The sequence below is a fragment of the Oreochromis aureus genome, linkage group 7 (genome assembly GCF_013358895.1).
Source record: "Oreochromis aureus strain Israel breed Guangdong linkage group 7, ZZ_aureus, whole genome shotgun sequence".
In the NCBI taxonomy this organism is placed as follows: domain Eukaryota; kingdom Metazoa; phylum Chordata; class Actinopteri; order Cichliformes; family Cichlidae; genus Oreochromis; species Oreochromis aureus.
In genome coordinates this window covers 41,779,430-41,802,897 of record NC_052948.1, presented here as the reverse complement: position 1 = coordinate 41,802,897, position 23,468 = coordinate 41,779,430, and the positions used below count along the sequence as shown (strand labels likewise).

General features: G+C 41.3%; 1 protein-coding gene and 1 long non-coding RNA gene across 5 annotated transcripts; one reads left to right on the top strand and one right to left on the bottom strand.

Annotated features, from left to right (window-relative positions):
* The first annotated feature begins 128 nt into the window (after nt 1-128).
* On the top strand, nt 129-8,113 carry plgrkt (plasminogen receptor, C-terminal lysine transmembrane protein). Of its 4 annotated transcripts, XM_031758837.2 has the most exons (6): nt 129-241; nt 552-648; nt 4,223-4,353; nt 4,486-4,595; nt 5,448-5,576; nt 7,406-8,113. In XM_031758837.2, the coding sequence occupies exons 2-5, from the start codon at nt 568-570 to the stop codon at nt 5,573-5,575; spliced, it is 450 nt and encodes a 149-aa protein (XP_031614697.1). In that variant the 5' UTR covers nt 129-241; nt 552-567; the 3' UTR covers nt 5,576; nt 7,406-8,113. The 4 variants fall into 4 exon arrangements, with proteins under 4 accessions (XP_031614697.1, XP_039470567.1, XP_039470568.1 ...); XM_039614633.1 differs by lacking the exon at nt 7,406-8,113 and having other exon boundaries at nt 5,448-7,141; XM_039614634.1 differs by lacking the exons at nt 129-241; nt 7,406-8,113 and adding an exon at nt 251-428 and having other exon boundaries at nt 5,448-7,141.
* Nucleotides 8,114-8,137: 24 nt separating this feature from the next.
* LOC116335226 lies at nt 8,138-11,499 on the bottom strand. The gene is made up of 5 exons (XR_004200624.2): nt 11,199-11,499; nt 10,923-10,996; nt 8,876-8,968; nt 8,689-8,767; nt 8,138-8,511 (listed from the first exon to the last, which is right to left on the bottom strand). It is a non-coding gene; the product is annotated as an uncharacterized LOC116335226 (long non-coding RNA).
* Between the last annotated feature and the right edge of the window lie 11,969 nt (nt 11,500-23,468).

Sequence of the window (23,468 nt, the reverse complement as noted above, 5' to 3'; positions counted from 1 at the left end):
CAGTCAAATGTTGTTTTCTATTATTTATGTTTTATTTATTTATTATTTTCATTTCAGTCAACTCTTTATATTTCGAATGCAAATAAATGAATGAATAATATAAAATAAAAAATTCACGTTTAGCCGGAAGTAAGACGTCATTTCCTTCCGCTAAAAAGGCAGTGCGCGTAGCTTTTATTTTGACGATCTACCCCGGAGTCCTTTCCCCAGCATTTAGCTTAAAGTCTTCAAAGTCTTTGGGGTATGTAAAGCTTTTATTTTAAGTTCTCCAACTTACCATGAAATATTAAAGTTTATACGGGCAGCATTTTCATTTAAGTTAAAGACAGTAGTCGTGTTGTTATTCGCTAACTTAACGGGAAAGCTTCAAATAGGAGTTGAGGCTTAAAGCTAAAGCTGAAGTGAAGAGACACTGAAGGACTGAAGAGGTCACTACACGCTGAAACAAATCCAGTTTGAAGCAGGTGGCTTTTCTAAGCCTCTGGAATTTTGTTTGTTGTTGTGATGAGAGCAGAGCAGCACGTTTGAATGACTGCGTGTTTAATTCACAGAAACGCCAACGCAGCCATGGGTGCCCTACTGTCCAAATCTATGGATGACAATTTTAAAAAGCAACAAGAATTCATGCTAATGAATGCACGGCTGCAGGTGAGTAAAAGTGCACCCACTCGCACATCACCTCTGACCTCTGCTGTGGCGTTTAAAGCCACCATCTAGTGAAAGATGGTGCAAGTAAAAAAGCAGATTTTAAATTTTTGTTTTTACACATAAAATTTCTCAAAACCTTCCCACCTGACCCCTGCATGATCATCTGATTTGTTGTGGTACATTAACTTTAGCATGAAGCCATGAAAAGTTTTACCTTTATACTTTGAAACTCTACTAGTTACAGATGCTGAAATGATGTTGGACTAAGTTGAAATTGTACACTAGTTAATTTGCATTATTTTTGTCTCAGCTCTATGAGTAGACATTCACAACAACTGTAGGTCTGCAAACATTTTTAATCTCTATAACTACAACCAAATCCATTTAGACCCATGTAAAGTACCTGAATAAATGCACTGTGTTACTTAATTACTCTCTGGAGGAGGTAATTAACTACACTGCTCATTGTCTGAGTAGTGTAATCACTGTGCGTTACTGACACAAATCCCTGTCCTAATGAAGAAACGCATACCATCTTTCTTTTAGTGTTTAAGTATTAATACACACCAAAGTCAAAAAAAGGCAGTGACAAGCCTGACTGCTTCTCACTGCCTTTGTTACACCGGTGAAGATCATGCTATGGCTTCTAGACTGGGGTGAGCATACACTCAGCTTTAACCTCACTCTTCTCACCTTTCTAGCTCTTATAGTGTGTTAGTAAGATGTGGATCCAAGGCTGTAAAGCAGTTCTGGAGGGTGGGGATACATATTCTAATGTGTGGTCTAGTTCGGTGCCTGATACACAGTTTCAAAAATCTCCTGTGGCTGCTCATGTGTACAGTACACATATTTTGAGAATGGACTTCCTAGGAATGAGGAATTGGTGTCATCAAAATGTCAAAATGGATATATAGTAGGGGGGTTTGTTTTCTTTCAAGGAAAAAAACTGATGCAAATATCTACTGACATCAGAGCATTTTATAGTGACCTCCATAAAAAAAGGAAAAGAAAGTAGATCTTATTTATGTGAAGTTGGAAAACCCAAACACCGACCAAACAAAAAAAAAAAAAAAATTGGGCATTTTTAGTCACAAAAGAAAGGATTTAAAGCTCTTCTGTGGAAATACACCACTGGGCTCAGATGTTCATATTGCTGTCTTAAGCAGGAGGAACTTTCTTTGGATACCAAAGATGGACTCAAAGACGGGCCAAAGCTTTCTGAAATCTTTCCAAATTACTGTAACTGTAAGATGCTTTTTTAAATGCCTATTTTCAATCACCTGGCAAAGTTTCAATAGAATTGAAATCTTAGCATTGGTTAGGCGCCTCAGTTCTTCTCCTTGAGTCCTTTCTTTGTGGATTTACTAGTGCATTTAGGAACATTATTCTGTTTTAAGGTCCATATCCAATTTTGGACAAATCATTTTTAAAAGCATGAGAGCATACAGAGTGCCCAAAAGTCAAAGTTTGCAAACATGTAAAAAAAACCCTAATCCACAAAAAAAACCCTAACATGAAATATTTATCAGGAATACCCGCTGCACATATTTCCCGCATATATTTGCTCTGCTTTTCTTTCTCGCATGTTACATCTGTTTCTTTTCCTTCTTCCAATGTGTAGATCATGATGATTTGTGTGCATCTGTTTTCCAGGTTGTGTCCCGCTTTGTGTTCATACTTGCACCCCTCACAAATGTCACCTTCAGAGTGGGTCGACTCATTTCTTCTTTTTCCAGTCCTGTCCCAGATTCACAGTCTGCTGCTTGTCTGAGCTTGCCAAAACCAAATCTTTTCCTTTTGATATTCCCACCAGCAGATATGTTTGTCTAGTTTTGAATTACACATCTACACTAATAGGGCTAATTTATCATTCATGGGTTCGTAGCTATCCCATACAAACAGCCTGTAGAAACAGAAAATGGTAAAGAATGTTATACAAAGACCCTGAAGCCTTTAACGTAGATGACACATTATTATTGTTGTTGTTATAAGTGTTTATTATTATAAACACTCATGAGTCATTTGGCATCAGTACAAAAATGATGGGCAGAAAGGTGAAGGAGCAGAGGTTGTGAATGTGGATGAGTTTAAATAGCATCCAACCATCCAAAGTAACAGTGGGTGGAGAAGAGTTTCAGCGGTAATTTATGATGTATAGTTGCAGACTGAAAGGAAAGGTTTTTAAGATGCTATGATGTGTGGTTTGGAAAACTGGAGGTGACAGAGTTGAAGATGTTAAGATTTTTTTGTTTGGAGTGACCATGAAGGACATGATTAGGAATGAGTTCATCAGAGGGACATTTCAGGTTGAGTGCTTTGGAGACAAAGCTAAAAGGCATGGACATGTGGATATACTGGACAAAGGATGTAGAAGATGGAGCTGCCAGGGTGGAGGAAAAGAGGAAGACAACAGATTTGTGGATATAGTGAAGGAGGACCTGCCAAGGGTTTGTGTGATAGTGCAACAAATAAGCAAAACGAACAGTGTTCCAGAAATGTAGCACCTCTTGTCCTCGTCAATACACAGTGATGGTGGCAGATTTATTTAAAAAAAACATTTTGTTCACATAATGCAGACTGAAGGGAATAGTCTAACTGTAACTAATAATGTGAAACTGGTGGCTGAGCAGAAAAGATGTGCAGTGATCTTTACTTATATTACTTATTTGTGCATATCGACATATTGAACTGCTTCATTTTTATAAGATGGAGACCCTGCAGCATCTATGTACTTAGTTGCTGGAGTGAGTTTCAGGATAGTTTATTCAAATTTAACATCCTCTATCTTCCATTTACTTCCTTTTTTGTGACCCAGATGAAACTGTCATGAGAGCTGACCTTTCAGCGATCGTGTCACCCCATTTCCCGCTTCTGCAGCTCATACACATGGTCTGGAGGAGTGGGAAATGCTTTCTTTTCATAATTGCGTTCTTCACTCATTCACAGCATGTGCCGTTAAAGGGGGACACCCTTAAGCGTGCTCAGATTACTCACTAGTTTGTTTCAGCGGACACTGGCTTTAAAAGAACAAACACTGTCGATTACAGAAGTCACTCCTGTAATTTCCATTGAACTAAAAGAGTGTACAGCCAAGAGTCGATGTCAGGAGTATGAAACACCCAGATTGTGGAGATGAAAAGTTTGTCACTTCCTCCTTCCCTAGAGCGTAGTGTTTGTAGTTGGCATGTTTACAGCAGTGGATTCCAGGGTTTAGTTTCATGAGTTATTAAAAATTCCAAAGAAACTTCTCAAGCATACATAGAAGTTCAGTCTGTGCTCCCAACTAATCACATCTCTGTTCACGTAATGTACACTTCCTACAAGTTTTTAGGGGCTTTTTAAAAAAAGTACTAAGCCTTTGGTGCTTATGGCGATCTCTTTTAAACTGTGTACTCTCATAAAACAATTAACTGATGAATCAGATGATTGTTACAGCTCTGATAAACAGTAATTTATAATCAGTAATGACTGACTATAACTGACAATGAAATCTTACCAAGCAGGGAAATTTTTATTTCATAATTTCTTCTTAATTTATTGTTGTGTGTCTGTGTGCGCGCGTGCATGTGCCCAGATGGAGCGTCAGATTCTGATGCAGAACCAGATGAGAGAGCGGCAGATGGCGATGCAGATCGCATGGTCCAGAGAGTTTCTGAAATACTTTGGCAGTTTCTTTGCGGTGGCCACAGTGGGGCTAACTGCAGGGTGAGATTCTAACACCTCACAAAGATCTGACACAAACACACACAGATTCACTTTCACACAGATTCATCTCTGTCTCGTGCTTTTATCTTTCCAGTTAAATATTGTCTTCTATTTATCATCATTTTTCTTTAGAGCTATTAAAAGAAAGAACCCGGGCATGCTGGCTCCCATCATACCGCTCAGTTTCATATTTGCCTACCAGATGGACAGCGCCTATGGAACACTTATTTATCGTATGAGAGGTAAAGCTACACACTTACAGTCATCATCATCTTAAGGAAACCTGTTTAACATTTAAAAAGAGGGTGCACAAATAGATGAATAAATCCTTATCAAGCATTATATAGTGATTCTTTGCTTTGGTTTTAGAGGATTATTTTACTTTGAACAGCAGAACAGAGACTCACTATATCCAGAAGACCCAGGCTCTGATATACAGTTAGGCCCATATATATGAATACGTGAATAGTGTCTGTTTACCAAAACAATTTCCACTTTCCACTATGATGGGCATCTATATAATGTGTAGACTCTCAGCTTTCATATGAGAAAATCCACATTCAAATCGGATGAAGGTTTTGGAGTTTCGGCCCTTTAACATGTGCCCCCCACTTTTTAAAGGGACAAAAAGTAATTGGACATTTGACTGAAAGGCTATTTCATGGTCAGGTGTGGGCACTTCCTTTGTTATGTCATTATCAATTAAGCAGATAGAAGCCCTGGAGTTGATTTGAGGTGTGGCGCTTGCATTAGCAAGATTTTCCTCGGAACAGAAAACGTGGTCAAATTAATAAATTTTATTTCATTTGTCCAGTTACTTATGATGGGATTGCATTTTAGTTCTCACATTTTTGTGCAATCTTTTTGTTCAACCCACTGAATTAAAGCTGACAGTCAGCAGTTCAACTGGATCTGAGTTGTTATATTTAAAATTAATTGTGGTAATGTACAGAACCAAAATGCTCCTTACTTTTTACCAAATAATGCATCTAAATGTTTAAAAAATATTGTTTAGTTATTCATTAATTACATTTTTAAAAAAGATTGCAGTCACTAATTATGCCCATTAAATGTGTTTTTCATGATCTCTTTAGGGGAAGCTGAGAATATCATGGAGACTGAAAATGACCGTCTACAGTTGCCTCAAGGGACTCCAACCTTTGAGAGCATAGAGAAGGCCCGCCGTGCTAAAAGCAGCCTCAGCGCCTTCTTGGAGAAATAATGTAATTAGTTATTGTCTAACAGCGTGGTTCCAGAGAGGAGCCGCAGCCACTGTCCATTTCGTTTTCAACAAACCACAAAGACTAGGAAGTGGCTCACAAAGAAACCTCAGATTTAGCTGTCCAAAACATACCCACTCCCTAAACGCTACACAACTATACTTTATGTAGCATTAAGATAAAAGCAGCCTCAGCTCCTTCTTGGAGAAATAATGTAATAATTTATTGAACAAAAGTCCTCTATCATGGAAAATTTTAAGGCTCTGCTATTTCTCTCTGTCAGGTTGACCTTATTGAACGAAAGGCTCCTTTTTCTGTCTCATTTCAGTCTTTCAGATACACCAATCAGGCATTACATTATGACTACCTAACTAATACTGTGTTGGTCGCCCTTTTGCTGCCAAAGCGGCCCTGACCCATCACGTGATATCTGGCACCAAGATGCCAGGTGTGGCCTCCGTGTTGAATAGTCTGAATCAGTGTTATTCACTTTGCTAGTGGTCGTAATGTTATGCCTGATTGGTGTATGCCACATGTTGATCTATGAGTTAAGTTTTATTACAGTGTTATAAGAGCATTGTGTGACCACGGCAGATAACTTGTCTCTAAATATTGCACAATTGCAGTTATATCATCAATGTTTGCTTTAGGTTGTTATTTTCCAGGGTTTGCTTTGATTATGTATGATGGACTTGAAGGGAAATTGATAGTAATATTGATCAGTTTATGTTATCTCTCTGGGGTTTTTTCTTATATTTAGATGAACAAGAATACCAGCTGCTATAAGCCTGGTTCATGAATGTAATAATGATGATTGAACAAAATGGTAAGACACATGATTGTTGACTTTCGTCAAAGCTGCATTTAGACCAGTGGAGAGCAGAAATTCTCTTAAACACTCTTCATAACAGCTCATTTTACCTGGCTCTTATGTGTAATACGTCACCTTTAAAAAGCTCCTGAAACATGTGTCTCATCAGATGACTGTTAAGAGTATTGCTGCTGGTCAGTTATACACTTGCCTCTCTGTTTAGATGATAGACTGTATGCAAAAGATGGACGTAGCCTCCAAACCCTCCACTTTTTCTCCTTTCCATTCAGCTCATGCTGTCCTGGAACAGCAAAGGCTTGCCCTTTCTTTCTCATTTCAGTGGCTACATCGATCCTTTGTATTCAATCTGCGGTTCTTTTCTATCCAGGTCATAGACGTGTTACTTTCTAAGAAGCTTTATTTTGATGAAATCTAAATTAGGTTTCTGCTGCCCTCTGCCAGGCTGGTAACTTTTGCAGTCGCCGATAACCAACAGCTGAAGTGATCAAAATGTAATGGTGTGTTATTGGTAAAGATTCTCAGATATTTATTTTGACAGCTAAAATTTATTATTTTCAACACTAAAAATGTAATTGTAGGTGTGAGGGAGCTTCAATACAAAGCTGCTGGACCTCCAACTTTTTTTAAGCCATCACAGTAGATTTAATGCAGAGTATTTCAAGGTGCTGATATTTATACTTTGTGTTTGACATCTGGAAAAAAAATTTAAATTAATAAAAAAAGAAAATTGAAAAGATTTCAGTGTCTGAATTGATCTTTGTGACAAGGACACCCCCTGAATGCAAAGCTGTAGAGCAGGGATGTCAGTGTTTCTGTTAATGTAATGAGATATTTTAATCTCAAAGAGGAGCAATTTCAGCAGTATGTAGGGTTCTTTGTTTGTTTTTTAACATGATAATGAAATGCTGCATAGTAAATGACATTTCTCAGGATGACTCTTTGGGCTTAAATTGTTAGAAGCTAATATGTAAAGTTATGTCCTCTTTCATATTTTCCACAGCCATTCAGTGGACTGGAGTGGAGCATATTTCACAGTTTGAGTGTGAGAGAATTCCCCGACAGAGAAACAGTGAAACTCGCAGAGCCAGAGCTCAGCAAAGGCCAGAAATATTATAGATCCTACTTTTGGCATCCTCAAAACATGCTGGCACTCCATCTTCTTGTGAGCCCTTGAGAGTCGGCCTCTGTTTCCTCCCAAAGTTGTGGGGGCCTGCTGCATCCTCCACATAATATCTGTGTGGCAACACATGATGTCTACGAAGAAGAAGGAGGGGAGGAGGAGGCGGCACAAGCATGACAAGAAGCCAAAACAGTTGAAGGCACAGGTGCAGACAGGGAGTTTTCAGGAACCTGTGTCTGAGCCAGGCTTGCTGCACAAGTGTCTTCTCCTGAACAGCTGCCTGCATGATGTAGTCATGTTCAAACAGCAGCTAAGACCACAAGAAATACCCTGCTGTTGGTTTAAAAAAAAAAAAAAAAAAAGTTACATATTTTTCTCCTAATTAGTGTTGCTGTATGAGTATGGAATCTATTTGTTCAAATTGTAAATAGTGTGCATTAAGTGTTCTTTTTTGTATATTTGTGTATTTTTTATAAACCTCATGTGTTCATGATTGTATAGGTTGAATTTAATGTAAACATTATTATAAATGTTACACTTGTTTAAATGATTTGTTTTACTTTTAGTAAAGAGATCACCCTGATACACACGCGGAAAAAAACTCACTTCACATTTGACATTTAAAGTGCTTTATTTAAAATTTGTCAACAAGTTTCTCAAATAGTGACAGATATCACTCTGCCCTTTGAGTAGCTGCCCTCTCCCTCTCTTCCTCCCTAGCCAGAGCCTGTCTCTCTCTGTTTTCCTCTCTTTCTGGTTGGTCTTTTAAAAATGGTAGGATAGCCTGGCTGTCCCTGGGCCTCTTCCTTGACTCTTCTGTAGAAGGGGTCTATGGTGTAGTGCTGATTGTATCACCTGTAGTGAAAGTCAGGTTTGCTGGTAGACTTGAGTGCTGCCGCTGGATCACAGCATCCATCATATTGTAGCGCTGCCAGGTGGAGGCAGTCGGGCTACCTGCCTCTACACCCTTCCCTGTAGATGGGTCCCTAAGAAAATATGAATTAATTGCTATATTATCACAGTTACATTGACTGTATTATTAAATTGCAAAGTACATTTTATTTAAAAAAACGAAGAAGAGGAACTTACATTTAGGGAATGGTAAACAAGTAAAGTATTTTTTTAAACCAATCTAAGGAATCAGATAGGAACGGGTACACTACCTTGTATTTGGCCTTCAGGTTGCTCCACTTTTTTTTTTTGCTTGTTTGGCTGTTATAGCCTGAAGAGCTAACAAAGTCCCTGAGGGAAAAGAATGTGGCACTGTCACTTCAATAGGTATTTATCATAATAGAGGTGTTGCTCTAATCCTTCCCTTGAACACAGGGAGCACTCAAAATCAGTACTTACTCCCATCTAGTCTTGCAGGAATTTCTCCTTCCAGTAAAAAGGCTCTCATTTGCTGCCCGCCACTCAATGAGAGCCCGTGTTTCCTCGCGTGTCCTTTGATTAAAATATAAAACGTTAAATATTCCATAGTAATAATAATAATTCAAGCAAAGAATAGCTTTTATAATAGGGAATAATGAGCAAAGCAATCAGGTGCTCTATTAAAACTTAATGTTCATAGAAACTTCAAATGAATTGAGGATTTTTAAACATTATATAGGACAGTGTAACATTTGTGTGAACGACTGGCTATTAAAAATACCAAAGCGATTTATATCAGAGCCTTTAGAGCAGGGGTGCCCAATCCTAGTCCTCGAGAGCTACCGTCCTGCAGCTTTTAGATGCATCCCTACTCCAACACAGCTGAATCAAATGGTTTGATGACCTCTTCAGCATGTCATCAAGTTTGGCAAAGGCCTGATAACAAGACATTCATTTGATTCAGGTGTGTTGGAACAAGGATGAATCTAAAAGCTGCAGGACGGTAGCTCTCGAGGACTAGGATTGGGCACCCCTGCTTTAGAGATTGTGGCAAATTTCCAAATGAAATGTCGAGATAAGGCCGTTTTCTTCGGGCACACTGAACCTCGTGCTTGCTATTTGGCAGGCAAGGCATCTCCGAAAAAAAGCACAGGAAATTTATAAGTAGGGTCTCTACTGTTAAATGTACTAAACATTAGAATTTAAATACCTATATTCTCACATAAAATTCATTGAAAATACACTGCATATTACAACTAAAGAAGTATTTAACTTTGTGGGTCTTCTCCTCAACCATTTCCACAGAACTCTTGCGAAATGGATTCTGGGATATTTGGCTGTACCACCAAGTCCACCCAAGTCACCACCGATGCATGCTTGACAAAACGACAGGAGTGAGTACACATCTGGGAATTTTTAGCGTACTCAGCTTGATGCCTACTTTGAATTGGAAAAGTACTACGACTGACGACGTATCACAAGTCCACGAGAACGCAATTACACACAAGTACGCCTACGTATCAGATCATTTCATCCATCTTTATGAGCAACATTTTAACTTCTTTAACTCTGGAGTGATGAGCTCCAACAGTATGCTTGACATTTGCTCAGATAGGACAAAAGAACAATGAAGCAGACCAGTCTTTGGTTGTGAATGGTTGCAGTTAATTGTAAGATTGGACTAAGGCTACGTCCACACGTACACGGGTATTTTTGAAAACGGAGATTTTCCGTTTTCGTTTTTAAAAATAATCCCGTCCACACGTAAACGCAGAAATGAAGGAAAACGCTGCTAGGAACATGCCAAAGCAGCAGGTGGCGATATATTCCTAACCGTGTAGAAATGTTGGCCAATCAGAAGTCTAGGAGCCTCGGTGGGAAATAGTAAACAAAGATGGGGCATAGAAGCAGAAACGAGTCGTATGTGTGGAGGGACAGTAACTGTGTGTGTATATGTAAGCATTTAAACACTGCAGAGAGTACAATTAACGGTAACAGTATTGTAGAAATTCATTTCACCGAAACAATAATGTGGCGCACAGTGTGACGTCAAAAAAGGCGCACACCTATGACGCTGCGTTTTCTCCGTTTTCCTCGTCCACACGTAAATGCAAAAACGGAGTTTTCGAAAATATCCACCCTGGCAGGCGTTTTTAGAAATCTCCGTTTTCAGTGACCGAAAACGCCGTTTACGTGTGGACGAAAGGTGCAAACGCATAGAAAAATCTGCGTTTTCAAAAATACCCGGGTACGTGTGGACGTAGCCTAAGTCAAGATCAAATGTTAGATTTTTTTACACACTTTAAATTGTCATTAAGTTATACAAACCTTTTTGACAAGTTCTGAATAGATCTGCAACGTATTTAATTATTTGTGCATCTATAATATGGATCATTTGGAAATTGAATACATAAAGACTATTTGTTTTGTTTTTTTAATCACAATGGTATTTAATATACTGATTGAAAAACTGAAGAGTTTTGTTTTTTTTAAATTGTTGTTGTGTCATTTAAGTGTAGATACTTACATATCCTGTGCCATGGCAGTCCCCTAAACATGGAAACTGATCTGCTATTGACGATGCCAAAATTGCCTTCATCTCTGAAGTTGGACAAGCAAAAACTTATGTAAATTTCTTCTAAAATAAACAACACATAAAGCAGAAGCTTTTGTATACTGAGTAGGGTCTGATCGTAGCCAACATTCTCAGCCTCAGCAGCTAATACTTTTAACAACTTAGCCTTGCATGTTAACTAAAAACCAAAAGGCTAACACAAACATTATCTGTAAGGTATTAAATTACATTCATTGTAGAAGAAAGTCGAGTTATATCTTATCAGGTGAAAGTCTAGTTGAAAGTGGCAGTTTGTGAAAAAATTATGTGGCTTCTTCTGAGGCTTGTCTTTAATCCAACGAATTGGGTAAAATTTGACCCAATATTTGATCAAAGCTAACCGACCTATGACCCAATAGAAATAGCCAAGCTGTGGAGTTAATTAAAGAACCCGACACATCACCAACCCTACTGCTGAGTCACAACTTCTGAACCAATATTTCGTCAAACTAACTCAACCTATGACTCTACATCAGGGGTCCCAATCCCAGTCTGCGAGGGCCGGTGTTCTGCAGGGTTTAGATCTCACCCTGGGTCAACACACCTGAATCAAATGATTAGTTCATTACCAGCCTCTGGAGAACTTCAAGACATGTTGAGGAGGTAATTTAGCCATTTAAATCAGCTGTATTGGATCAAGGACACATCTAAAACCTGCAGGGACACCGGCCCTCATGGACTGGGATTGGGGACTCCTGCTCTACATCTTTTACTCAGAAGTTGAGTTATGAAACTCAGCACCAATGAGATAGATCACTCTTTTTAAAACAATTCTTTACTTTTGTATTTTAACTTGTAATCATTTCTCGGTCCATCTGAATATCTGGAATTAGAGAGCAACGTTTACATCAGCAGCTCTTATAGAGAACCTGCATACATACATACATACAAAAAAAAAAAACACCCAGCACGCCCCCTGCGGGCGGTTTATCCTTCAAGCTTGGGTCCTCTACCAGAGGCCTGGGAGCTTGAGGGTCCTGCGCAGTATCTCAGCTGTTCCCAGGACTGCGCTCTTCTGGACAGAGATGTCCGATGTTGTTCCCGGGATCTGCTGGAGCCACTCGCCTAGCTTGGGAGTCACCGCACCTAGTGCTCCGATTACCACGGGGACCACCGTTACCTTCACCCTCCACATCCTGTCGAGCTCTTCTCTGAGCCCTTGGTATTTCTCCAGCTATATATATATATATGCTACAATCATTATACAATGAATATTATTTTTATTATGTATCCATTTGTCTGACCTGCAGCAGGCGCAGTGTGAACATGCAGACACAGCAAAAACCTGAGGCTTTGAAACCGGAAACATTTACTGTTACACCACAGTCACCTAATAATATTTAGGACGGCCGCACGTAGATAACAGTTTTCCTTAATCTTGCGCTTGTAGTTAGCAAATATAAATAAATCACGTCTTTCAATCGCCACAGTCACGAGCAGTTTTAAACTGCGGAAAAAATGCACGACTGGTTTCCACGGTAACCAGATTGTTGCCGTCGGCACGTGTTTATGTACACCTGGTGACGTCACACAGAGAAAACTTCTCTTTGATCCCCAAAAGTCCTTAAATAGACCTTTGAGTCACATGATAACACACGCTAAATGCTTGTTTAAGCGCTATAACGCAGTACTGCAAGAATTAAGGAAAGAAATAGAGAACTCATCATCTGTAAACATGTCAAACTCCGTTTGGGGCGCGATTTGCTCTGTGGGCACTTATGCTCACAAAAAAATGAGAAAAACGTTGGGATTTAATGACCAACGTTCACCCACTGCTGACCAAACTGTTCGCGGTGGTAACCAAATTTTACACGCGGAACATGAGGTACCTTTGCCAGATCAGCATATACCTCAACCCCGCTTCAGCAAACTCAGAGGACTGCACAATCAGAATAGCGGTTTAAAGCAAGGGTGTGAAATTCTTCACCCTGAAAATATGCAGCAGCAGCCTTCTGTGATTCAAAGACATCAGCTGCAGGAAAATTCAAATCAAGATGCATCAGACCCTGCTGACACCAGGATCTCAGACCTAAGATATAGTCAAAGAGTCTCAGAACACCATGATGAAATTGTGAACAGAGACAGGCCTCCTTTGGAAGGGAGACAAGAACATAATGGGATTCCTCATAGCGAGGTTTCTATCACCAGGAGAGTAACTGGATGTTTAGAACAATTCATTACCACAGTGTTTAACCTGTGCAATTCAGCAACTGAGGCCATTTGTCACATGTTCTGGGAAATGGGCGACGAGGTCAGATCTTTGGTAATAGAAGTGATGATAGATATTTCAGCAGACCTGTTACGTATCACTTCAAATTCAATTGTGTTCCTCTTCGAACTTCAACTCATGATAGTTGAGTTTCTTCGATTTTTAAGATCAAACCGTTAATTTTCCTCTATGCAAATGGAAAAAATGAAGACAAACCTAATGTCTATATTTTAAACCTTTTAACAACATAAGAAAATATCAGTGTATATGATATTTTGATAATATTGGTGTATAATGGGGTTAATTAGGCTCTTACCATCTCAGTCATGCAAACAACAGTTGAAAACCCAGCCAGTCACGGCAGATGGCTGCTCCTTCCTGAGCCTGGTTCTGCTGGAGGTTTCTTCCCAACGGGAGTTTTCCTCCCACAGTTGCCAAGTGCTTGCTCATAGGGGATCATCAGATTGCTGGCCTTGTCTCTAATACTGTAAGGACTACCTTACAGTATTAGAGACAGGCAGCTGTTGTTTGCATTCAAAGCCACATAAATAAACTTGAATTCTCAATTAAATGAATGGATTTGATTTGATTCTTTATCTTCACAGAATCCTTTTACTTCAGTTTTGTCTTCTGCTTCTTGGTAGCAATAATAGTTTTGTCAATTAAGCTTTCTTGCCCCATTCATCCCTGTGTTCTCCTGTTTTCTCCTAACTGGCATGTCTGACCCGTGGGAGTGCAGACACCACACAGAGAAAGCCTGGAAACATTTTCAGTGACGTCACAGAACAACGCACCTGCAGCCCGCACATAGATAACTATTTTCCACTATTCAGGAAGTGACAGCACTAACTAGACTGTCTGAGTGCTCACCTATCATTTGGTTCAGTCTGTAGATTTTGTGGTTCAGTATAACCCATGGCTAATTGTTTGCTGCTGGTTTGATTCGGTTGTCAGTCCACACAGTAGGTGACGTATCATTCAGTTAATCTTATGATTGCCTATCAGGTTTGCTTTTAGACTTGTGCTATGTTTGAAATGATAAATGTTACAAGGTCAAAAGTAGTAAAATAGCTGGCTACAGTTTTTTTTAAATGAAAGTGACGAAGGTGCAGATTCATACATGTAGAGATGCTGTCAGATTAATAGATGTTAATGTGTGAAAAGGGCTTTAACCCTCCCATTATGATGAATTGACCTGATTTCAAGTTTTAAAATGTAAAAAGAAAATTGTTAAAAAGACTTTTCTAATACGAAATTTCTGCTTGGATTAAAAAGTGTAACCAGCATATAAAATGAAAATGGTTTGACCTGGCAGCCAAAGTGGAGGCTGAAGGGGTCTAAAACTACATCTGTCTTTGTAACTGTGAGACATATTTCACCAACACACACACACACACACACACACACACACACACACACACACACACACACACACACCGTATTCTATTGACCTCATGTGTAAAGTGCAAGAACGCAGGTGTTGTGAACTTTCCTGTTCCTGTGGGCAGTAATGGAGTTGATAATAAGATATCAACAAAGTTTACTGGAATTTTTTGGGTTTTGACACTTTTGGATGGCTAAACAAACTGACTCAGGGATATGATATCCTTGCTGTACCAGAGAAACAACATAACAGGAGGGTTAAAAACTGAGACGACAGTGAAATTAAGCATTCTTTGGTCAACACTGCCACCTACTGGACCCTACATTAAGGCCTAATACTTTCAACTTTGGTTTAAATCATCTAGCCACGCAATGTGAGGAAAAGTTCACTCCAAACACAGTGAGGTTCATTCAGAGGAACTTTTATGTAGACAATGGACTTGTAAGTGTTATATCAGAAGCTGAAGCAATAAAACTAGTGAAAGAGGCAAGAGAACTGTGTAGCAAGGGTAAACTAAGATTACACAAAGTTCATATCAAACTGTGAAAATCTGATAAAGTCACTGTTGGGAGAAGAGAGTGCTGAAAGTATTAAGGACTTAGATCTATTGATGGAAAGACCACTTGGTGTTCAGTGGTGCATTTCTTCTGATGAGTTTCAGTTCAGAATAACTGTAAAAGAGCACCCAATGACAAGAAGAGGAATTCTGTGCACAATAGCATCAGTGTATGACCCACTGGGATTTGTGGCACCCTTCATCCTAAGAGGAAAACAAATCCTGCAACAGTTATGCCAAGAGAAAGTAGAATGGGACGAGCCACTCTCAGATCAACACTGTCACTGTGGGAATCCTAGATCTTCAAAACCTGTCAAAGGTGAAAGTTCAAAGACGTGTCTTACCTGCAAACACAGACACTGCACAGTGTGAACTACACCATTTTTCAGACGCTGGTGTGACAGGCTACGGAAAATGTAGTTATTTCAGAACAGTCACATCCAAAGGTACGAAGCGTTTACAAAAACACACTGCGAGCAGCATGGGACAATCTTAGCAGGAATGCCCTGGTCATGGGAAAGGCACATGTAGCCCCAACCAAAGTCACTGCTGTCCCTAGACTTTAGTTAACGGCTGCAGTAGTTGCAGCAAGAACAAGTGTAATGTTAAGAAATGAACTGGAGATAAGCGATCTTGAAGAACACTTCTGGACAGATTCCAAGGTAGTGTTGGGAAACTTGAATAATGATGCAAAGAGATTTCTCGTGTTTGTGGCAAATAGGATTCAATGGATAATGTCACTCACAAACCCACGACAGCGGCATCATGTACCATCTGAAAGTAATCCTGCAGACCACGCATCAAGTGTCCAACAGCTACTCAACTCTAACTGGTTTAAAGGTCCAGAGTTTTTGTGGCAAGGTGAGCTACCCACTGAAAATGACAAGGTTACTGAAGTCAAGCCCAACGATCCAGAGCTAAAAACAGTACATGTGTAGAACACCAAACTAGAAGAAAAGAGAACAGCACTAGACCGTCTCACCAAATTCTCAGACTGGAGAAGAGCTGTTAAAGCTATTGCTCATCTACAGAAATTTGTGAAAGATTTTACAGGAGTCACACAAACAAAAAGTGAAAACACAAGTGTTGAGGACAGACAAGAAGCACAACTGTTCCTAATAAAACTTGCACAAGAAAACACACTCAGCAAAGAAATCAAGGACTTGACTTGAGGAAAGGACATTCAACTGAAGGATAAGACACACAAGCTCTACAGCCTAAGTGCATTTGTTGATGAGCAGGGAGTACTTAGGGTGGGAGGACAAGAGCAACTTTACACCCATATATCAAACATCCTGCCATTATCTCCAAATCAAGTCATGTTGTGTTTACCTATTAAACAGTACCACGAAAAGGTGCAGCATCAAGGTAGAGGAATAACTGTCACTGAGCTGCGCTCCAATAGAGTATGGATCACAGGATGCAGAAATGCAGTTGCTTCTCACATCTACAAGTGCACAAACTGCACAAAGTACAGGAGACATAGTCAAGATGAACAGATGTCAGATTTACCAGAGGATAGAATGGAAACAACACCCCCATTCTCCTACTGTGGCGCCTCTGTTCAAAGATGGTCGCTCACAGTGGACATAGATGGCTTCTTTCACTCCTCTTTCAAACCATCTGTCCTCTCTGTCCAAAATGTGAACATTGGCATCCTCGAAAGAGTGACCTTTATCCTTTAGATGCAGATGAACTGCTGAGTCTTGTCCTATGGAGGTGGCTCTTCTATGTTGTGCCATGCGCTTGTGAAGTGGCTGTTTGGTCTCTCCAATGTAGAGGTGTGGGCATTCCTCGCTGCACTGTACAGCATACACCACGTTGTTAAGTCTGTGTTTTGGAGTTTTGTCTTTCGGGTGAACCAGTTTTTGTCTGAGTGTGTTGCTGGGTCTGAAGTACACTGGGATGTCGTGCTTGGAGAAAACTCTCCTGAGTTTTTCTGATACACCGGTTACATAGGGGATGACAATGTTGTTGTGTCTGTCTTTCTTATCCTCCCTCGCTGGTGTCTGATCTTCTTTTCTGTGCCTCTTTGCTGACTTTATAAACGCCCAATTAGGATAACCGGCCATTTGACCTTAGAACTGAAGAAGCTTCTCGGATGAGAGGTGAAACGTCTTCAAGCAACTTAAAGAAGTCCAGACGCTTTTCTTTGCAAGCTCCTTTGACTTTTGTGAGGGATTATTTTGCCAGTCACCCGTTTGTCTGAGCCGCCACTGCCACCTACTGGCGAAACTAAATATCGCCCTAACATCACATCAGGTGGGAGCAAATGAGCTTTTTGCTCTGTGTTATGATGCAAACTACTGTCACAACAAATAGCAAAAAAGATGATGGGGGGGCACGAACAAATAAGGAACACATCTGAGACTTGTTCTTAATGCTCAAAATACTCAGGGTGCCACACCCTCCCCTACTTAATAAAAAAAAAGAAAAAAAGGCTTCCTACTATTTTTTTCCCCAAACTCTTTGAACATGTTTGCTGTTGTCAGTACATTTCTTGTGTACTACTAGTATACCTATCCCTGAGTAACAGTTATGGTTAGACATACTTCTGACATCTGTTCAATGAAACATTGCAATTCAACAATTTGCATTCAGCAAATTAAAACTCATAGTAGAAGCTAATCATGAATCATGTTGTGCCAAGTAACCATTTTTCTCCCTCAAGGTTAGTAAACAAGTTTATCATATTACTACGAATTTTCGACTGTAACCAGACTCAATATTCGGCCAACAATACACTAGTCTGTTACCACACTTAACTTTGTTTACATATTAAGGCAATTTTACAGATGGTCATCATCATCATATGTTCAGCATGTGACAAGTTAGCACACACCATAAGAATGAGTGTTAGATTCTGTCCATTGTCTTTTGGTGCTACGTTTGCTCTGTTCTGCTTGTCACAATGTTCATGTTAATGTCTTCATTTTGGATCAGTTTCTTATTACTCTCTCTCACACCTTGCTGGTATATCTTCAGGCCACCAAGGCCTCCACAGTCTGAGTGCAAATAGCGCCTATCTTAACACTGTCCATATCAGCTTGTCTGACTGTGGGTTGTCCTAATATGTCATATGTCAGCATTTTGGGCTGACGTTGCTCTCTCTTCAGGTGTCTGAGGACAGGTGACAACCTTTGTTCACTGTTGGAGTCACTGTCTCCTTGCTCATCTTGTTGTTCATCTGATATTTGTTCATCCTGTGACTCCTGTTGGTTGTAATGTTGCTCTGCTGTCTGCAACTCAGGTTCGTGTACCTCTCTGTGGTCCTGTAAGAAAGGGTCGAAGTCAGCTGTTTGAGGCTCCCCCAGTTGTTGTTCACCCACCAGAGATTCCAGGGTTGGAGGGATAATGCTGGTGGTACTGTTTTGCTGTGGAAACCTCCACACAAGCTCACCCTCATCTTCACTCTCTATGTCTGTGTCTTGTTGTAGTAGCTGTTGTCGAGCTTCTACCCCCTTTTGTCTCAGGCTTTTTTGTCTTTCGTGTTGCTCCTGTCTGTTTGTTTTTTCTACAGGTAGACTGTCACATGGAAGCAACAGGTTCCTGTGTACTGTGCGGCTTTTTCCTCCCCTCTCTGGCTTGATCTCATAAACTGGGATGTCAGGGCTTTTTTGACTCACCACCACATACACTGTATCCTCCCAGTATGACCGAAGCTTGCCTGGGCCTCCTCTCTCTTTGAGGTTGCGGAGCAGGACTCTGTTCCCCGGATGAAGTTGAGCTCCGTAGATCTTACGGTTGTAATACTGTTTACCCCTCGAAGCTTCTTTTTGGGCTGCCATAGATGCAATCTCATAGGCCTCCTTCATTCGGGATTGCCATTTTGTCACATACTCCTCGTAGCTTAATTGCTGTTCTTGTGAAGGCAGGTTGAACAAGATGTCTATAGGAAGTCTCGGAGTACGGCCAAACAACAAATAGTACGGGGAAAACCCAGTAGCCTCGTTCCGAGGGCAGTTGTAGGCATGCACCACCTTTGTCAGTGATTCCTTCCAGTCTGCTTTTTCAAGGTCAGTTAGTGTTCTCATCATGGACAATAAAGTTCTGTTGAAACGCTCCACTTGCCCATTTCCTTATGGATGATATGGGGTAGTGTGAGAGCCACATAGACCACAGACTTTTTACAGCTGGGAAAACATCTGATTCTCAAATTCCCTGCCCATGTCATGGTGGATTCATGCTGGGAAACCAAAGTTCAGAGCAAAGTGATTGAAGACCTTATCCACCACTGTTTTTGCAGATTTGTTTTTTGTTTCATAAGCTTGTGCAAAACGTGTGAAATGGTCCATCACTACCAGTATGTACTCATATCCCTGTTTACAAGTCTCAAGGTGCAAAAAGTCTATGGACACAAGCTCAAATAGGAATGTCATTGTAATGGTGGTCAGTGGGGCCCTGGTAATCTTACTTGGCCGCTTTCTCTTGAGGCATTCGCAGGCATGCATTACAAAATGCTCCACATCGCTTTGCATTCGAGGCCAGTAGAACCTGTCCCTTATTAAACACAGAGTTCTTTCTGCTCCCAAATGTCCCATCTCTTTGTGCAGTTCCCCGAACACAGTATCACGATGCTCTTTAGGGAGAAGGAGCTGATCTCTGCCTTTCACTCTCCTATAGAGGACTCCAGCACCATTTATGTGCACTCTGCTCCACTGCCTCAGCAAGATTCTGACATCAGGGGGTTCTGCTGTTAGGGCACGACCTTTTGGTAAGTAGTTGTTGATCTTATGTTGTAAAAAGCGACCGATGATGGGATCTTTCTCCTGACTCACTCGGATTTCCTCTGGTGACAGAGACTTTCCAGCAGACAGTGTGACCGCGTCTTGCACTAAACTGATGGCACTCAGGCTGACAACAACAGTTTCATGCAGCAGATTCTCCCCTCTGCAATACTGCACTTTCAACAGCAGCTCTAGTGACACCCTGTTTGACTTCTGATGTGCACTGTGCCATATACTGCTCAATGTTTAGTGGTAAGCGGGATAGGCCATCTTCATCAGCATTTTTCTTCCCTGGCCGGTATTTGATAGTAAAGTTGAAGTCAGCCAGTTCACTCACCCACCGGTGGCCTGTGGCATTCAGCTTTGCTGTCGTGAGGACATATGTCAAAGGGTTATTGTCTGTGTAGACAACAAAATGTGAGGCATAATATAGGTAGTCCCGAAAGCGTTCACAGACTGCCCATTTTAAGGCTAAGAATTCCAGCTTTCCCGAATGCATATGATAGTTTTTCTCAGGGGGTGTTAATGTCCTTGAGCCATATGCAATGACCTTCATCTTGCCTGCTTGCTTTTGATATAACACAGCTCCCAGGCCCTGCTGTGAGGCATCACAATGGAGTACAAAGGGCTCTGAGAAATCAGGGTAACCCAAAATAGGTGGCTGTGTCAGGCAATCAGTCAACTCATTTAGGGCATTTTGATGGCTCTCAGTCCATTTAATGGGTGTGTTAGGCGGTGGTCGACCTTTCGGCTTTGTCTTAACCACTTTCCCCTTTGTCCTTGGCACTGGTGGCGGTGCTTTATCTGGAGGCAGTGTCAGCAACTGGTACAGGGGTTTTGCCACTTTTGAAAAGTTTGGGATATAGGATCTATAGTAGGACAGGAATCCTAGGACCCGACTCAGTTCCCCCACTGTGGATGGTGGTTTATACAGGGGCTATTTCTGCTGGATCCATGGTATATCCCTCTTCGGACACCATCCGACCAAGGAAACGTACCTTTCTCTTGAAGATGTCACATTTCTGTGGGCTGAGTTTGACACCATGTTTTTGGTATCTCTGAAGGACGGCTCTGATGTGTTCAAGATGATTATCAAATGAAGGAGAGTGCACTAAGTTGTCGTCCAAATATGGCTGACAGATTACATCCCGCAGTCCCCTTAAACAGTCCTCCATGCTCCGCTGAAACTCTGCTGGGGCTGAGCTGAGGCCAAAGGGTATGCGGTTCCACTGGTACAAGCCCCAAGGTGTGATGAAGGCTGTCAGGGGACGACTTTCATGGTCCAGGAACCCCTGATGATATGCTTTCCCCTGGTCAAGAACAGAGAACCAGGAGCTGCCATGAAGGGAATCTAGCATGTCCTGAATTCTGGGAATTGGGTGTCTGTCTGGTACTGACTTTCGGTTGAGTTCCCTGTAATGACAGCACAATCTCAATTCACCTGACTTCTTCCGAACGCAGACGATTGGAGACGAGTAGGGTGACCTGCTGAACCACCCATGGTTCAGCAGGTCTTGAAGATAGTCTTTCACCTCTTGGTGAAGAGGCTTTGGCACAGATATGTAGGTCTTTCAAACAGGTGTTGTGTCATGCAATGTGATGTGCATGTTTAAACTGGGGATGCACCCAACATCTTTATCATCATAAGCAAAAGCATGACATTCCTCTCTTAACAGCTGTCTCACCGTTTGTTGTTCATTTTCACTTAGATGGTCCAACTTAACTGGAGGGTCCCACCGAGGTGGCTTATGGCTGGAGGAGGGTGTGTTAATAACCTCATTCACCTGTATAGGAGGCTGTGACGAAATCTGCTCCACTGAGTCTTGTGTCTTTTCAGGGGTGATGGGGTACACTGCTTTTATTTCTTCCAGATGTCCCAGAACAGTGTGAGGAATTAAGTTGACATCCCGCTTGTTGGTATTAGCTATCGCGACTGGGATGTACAATGACCTGCCCTCCATTATTGTGACCAGTCCCTCTTGCATGACAAGACCCTCAGGCAACTGTGATGATTCATTTGGGACAAACAACAGACTCTGTCCTGAAAACTGGGCTCCAAGGTGTGCACGGACATATGTGGTGGTAATCTGTTCAGCAGCCAGACATAGTCCCCTCTTTCCTGCCAGGACTGTGCCCACACTTTGGTTTTGGTCTGGTGACTGCAATAGTTTTAGTACTGATTTAGCAGTGTTTACTGATACTGAGAGGATTTGGCTGATTTTTCGAATGTTGCGTGATCTTAGTTGTCGCTTGCCCCATTTACTCACAACTTCCTCTATTACATTAAATCCAATAATGGGCAGTTGTGCAACATTGGGGTCACTGGATACAAGCATTGGAACTAGAAGACAATTTTCAGGGTTACAGTCCAAATAGAATTCTGTCTCTAACCACCCATGATATGGGATTTCACTACCATTAGCTGCTAAAGCTACTAGAGGTTCTGTTCCCAACAGCTCAGCAAGTGGCCTGACAGTGCTGTGTGGTAGGTGTTGTTCTCGCCATTCATTGTTAATAAGACTTGCCTGAGCTCCGGTGTCCCACAGGGCCTCTACTGGTACCTTATCTAGGTGGCACTGAACTGTGCATCTTTTCCCAATGAGACTGATGAGCTTGGTTTGCCGTTGTGAGGGTATATAACCATTAGATGTGTCACTGGTCAATTTGTTGCTGTTTGGTTCTTTGGGGGCAGTTTCAGTGCGTGTGGAGTCATTTTGTGGTGCTTGTTGATGCGAGGTGTTTTGCACAGAGACAAGATTTACCTGGGACCTGCGTGATGAGTGGGCTACTGTGGGTCCCGGCTCAGTAGCCCCCTCCCGTTTCCCTGGGTGATCCTGGCCTGCCTGCACCCTCGGGAAAGGTGACCCTCCTGACCACAGCGGTAGCAGTGTCTACACAGGTCACCAAGCTGCACATTTGACAACCTCTAGCACGTCTTGTTGTAGGAGAGAACCGACTGTCCATACTTGACCTTACCTTTTGTTGCCTCTAAAGTCTCATTAAATATTTTCTTTACCTCAAGCACATCAGCTTTCAGGCCTTCAATCAGCTTAGCTGTCTCTGAATCCAGGCCCTTATTCTGTCCTTGCTTTTTCTTTGTGGCACCTCCTTTGTCTGAGTTTCATCCTTTCTGTCTGGTTCACTGTTCAAAGGTGGCTGAGTGTGGTTGTGTTGTGACTCTGTGTGTACCTCATTTATCCTTGGTGTTTTTACTGTAGTATTTCTCCTCAGTTTATTTTGTCGCTCTAATTCAAGGCTGGCTGCTTCATTTATCTTCTCAATCAGAACCTCATCTGTTACTTCAGGGGTGTCCAAAGTCTGGCCCCATTTTTAATTGGCCCTCAAGTAATTTTATAAATAGAATAGAAAATGGCCCGCACTTCAACTTTTGCTTGAGTGTATTGCACTTCTTAGTTTTAACACAAGGGGGAGCTACTGTTGATCAAGGCAGTTGCTCTACCAAAAAGGACAATCACAGAAGAAATTTACCCCAAGTTACCAAACATGGCAGAGCCAAAGAAGCCAAAGGTAGAAAGTGAGTGCAGAAAATTTCAGACACGGTGGGAGAGTGAATATTTCATCA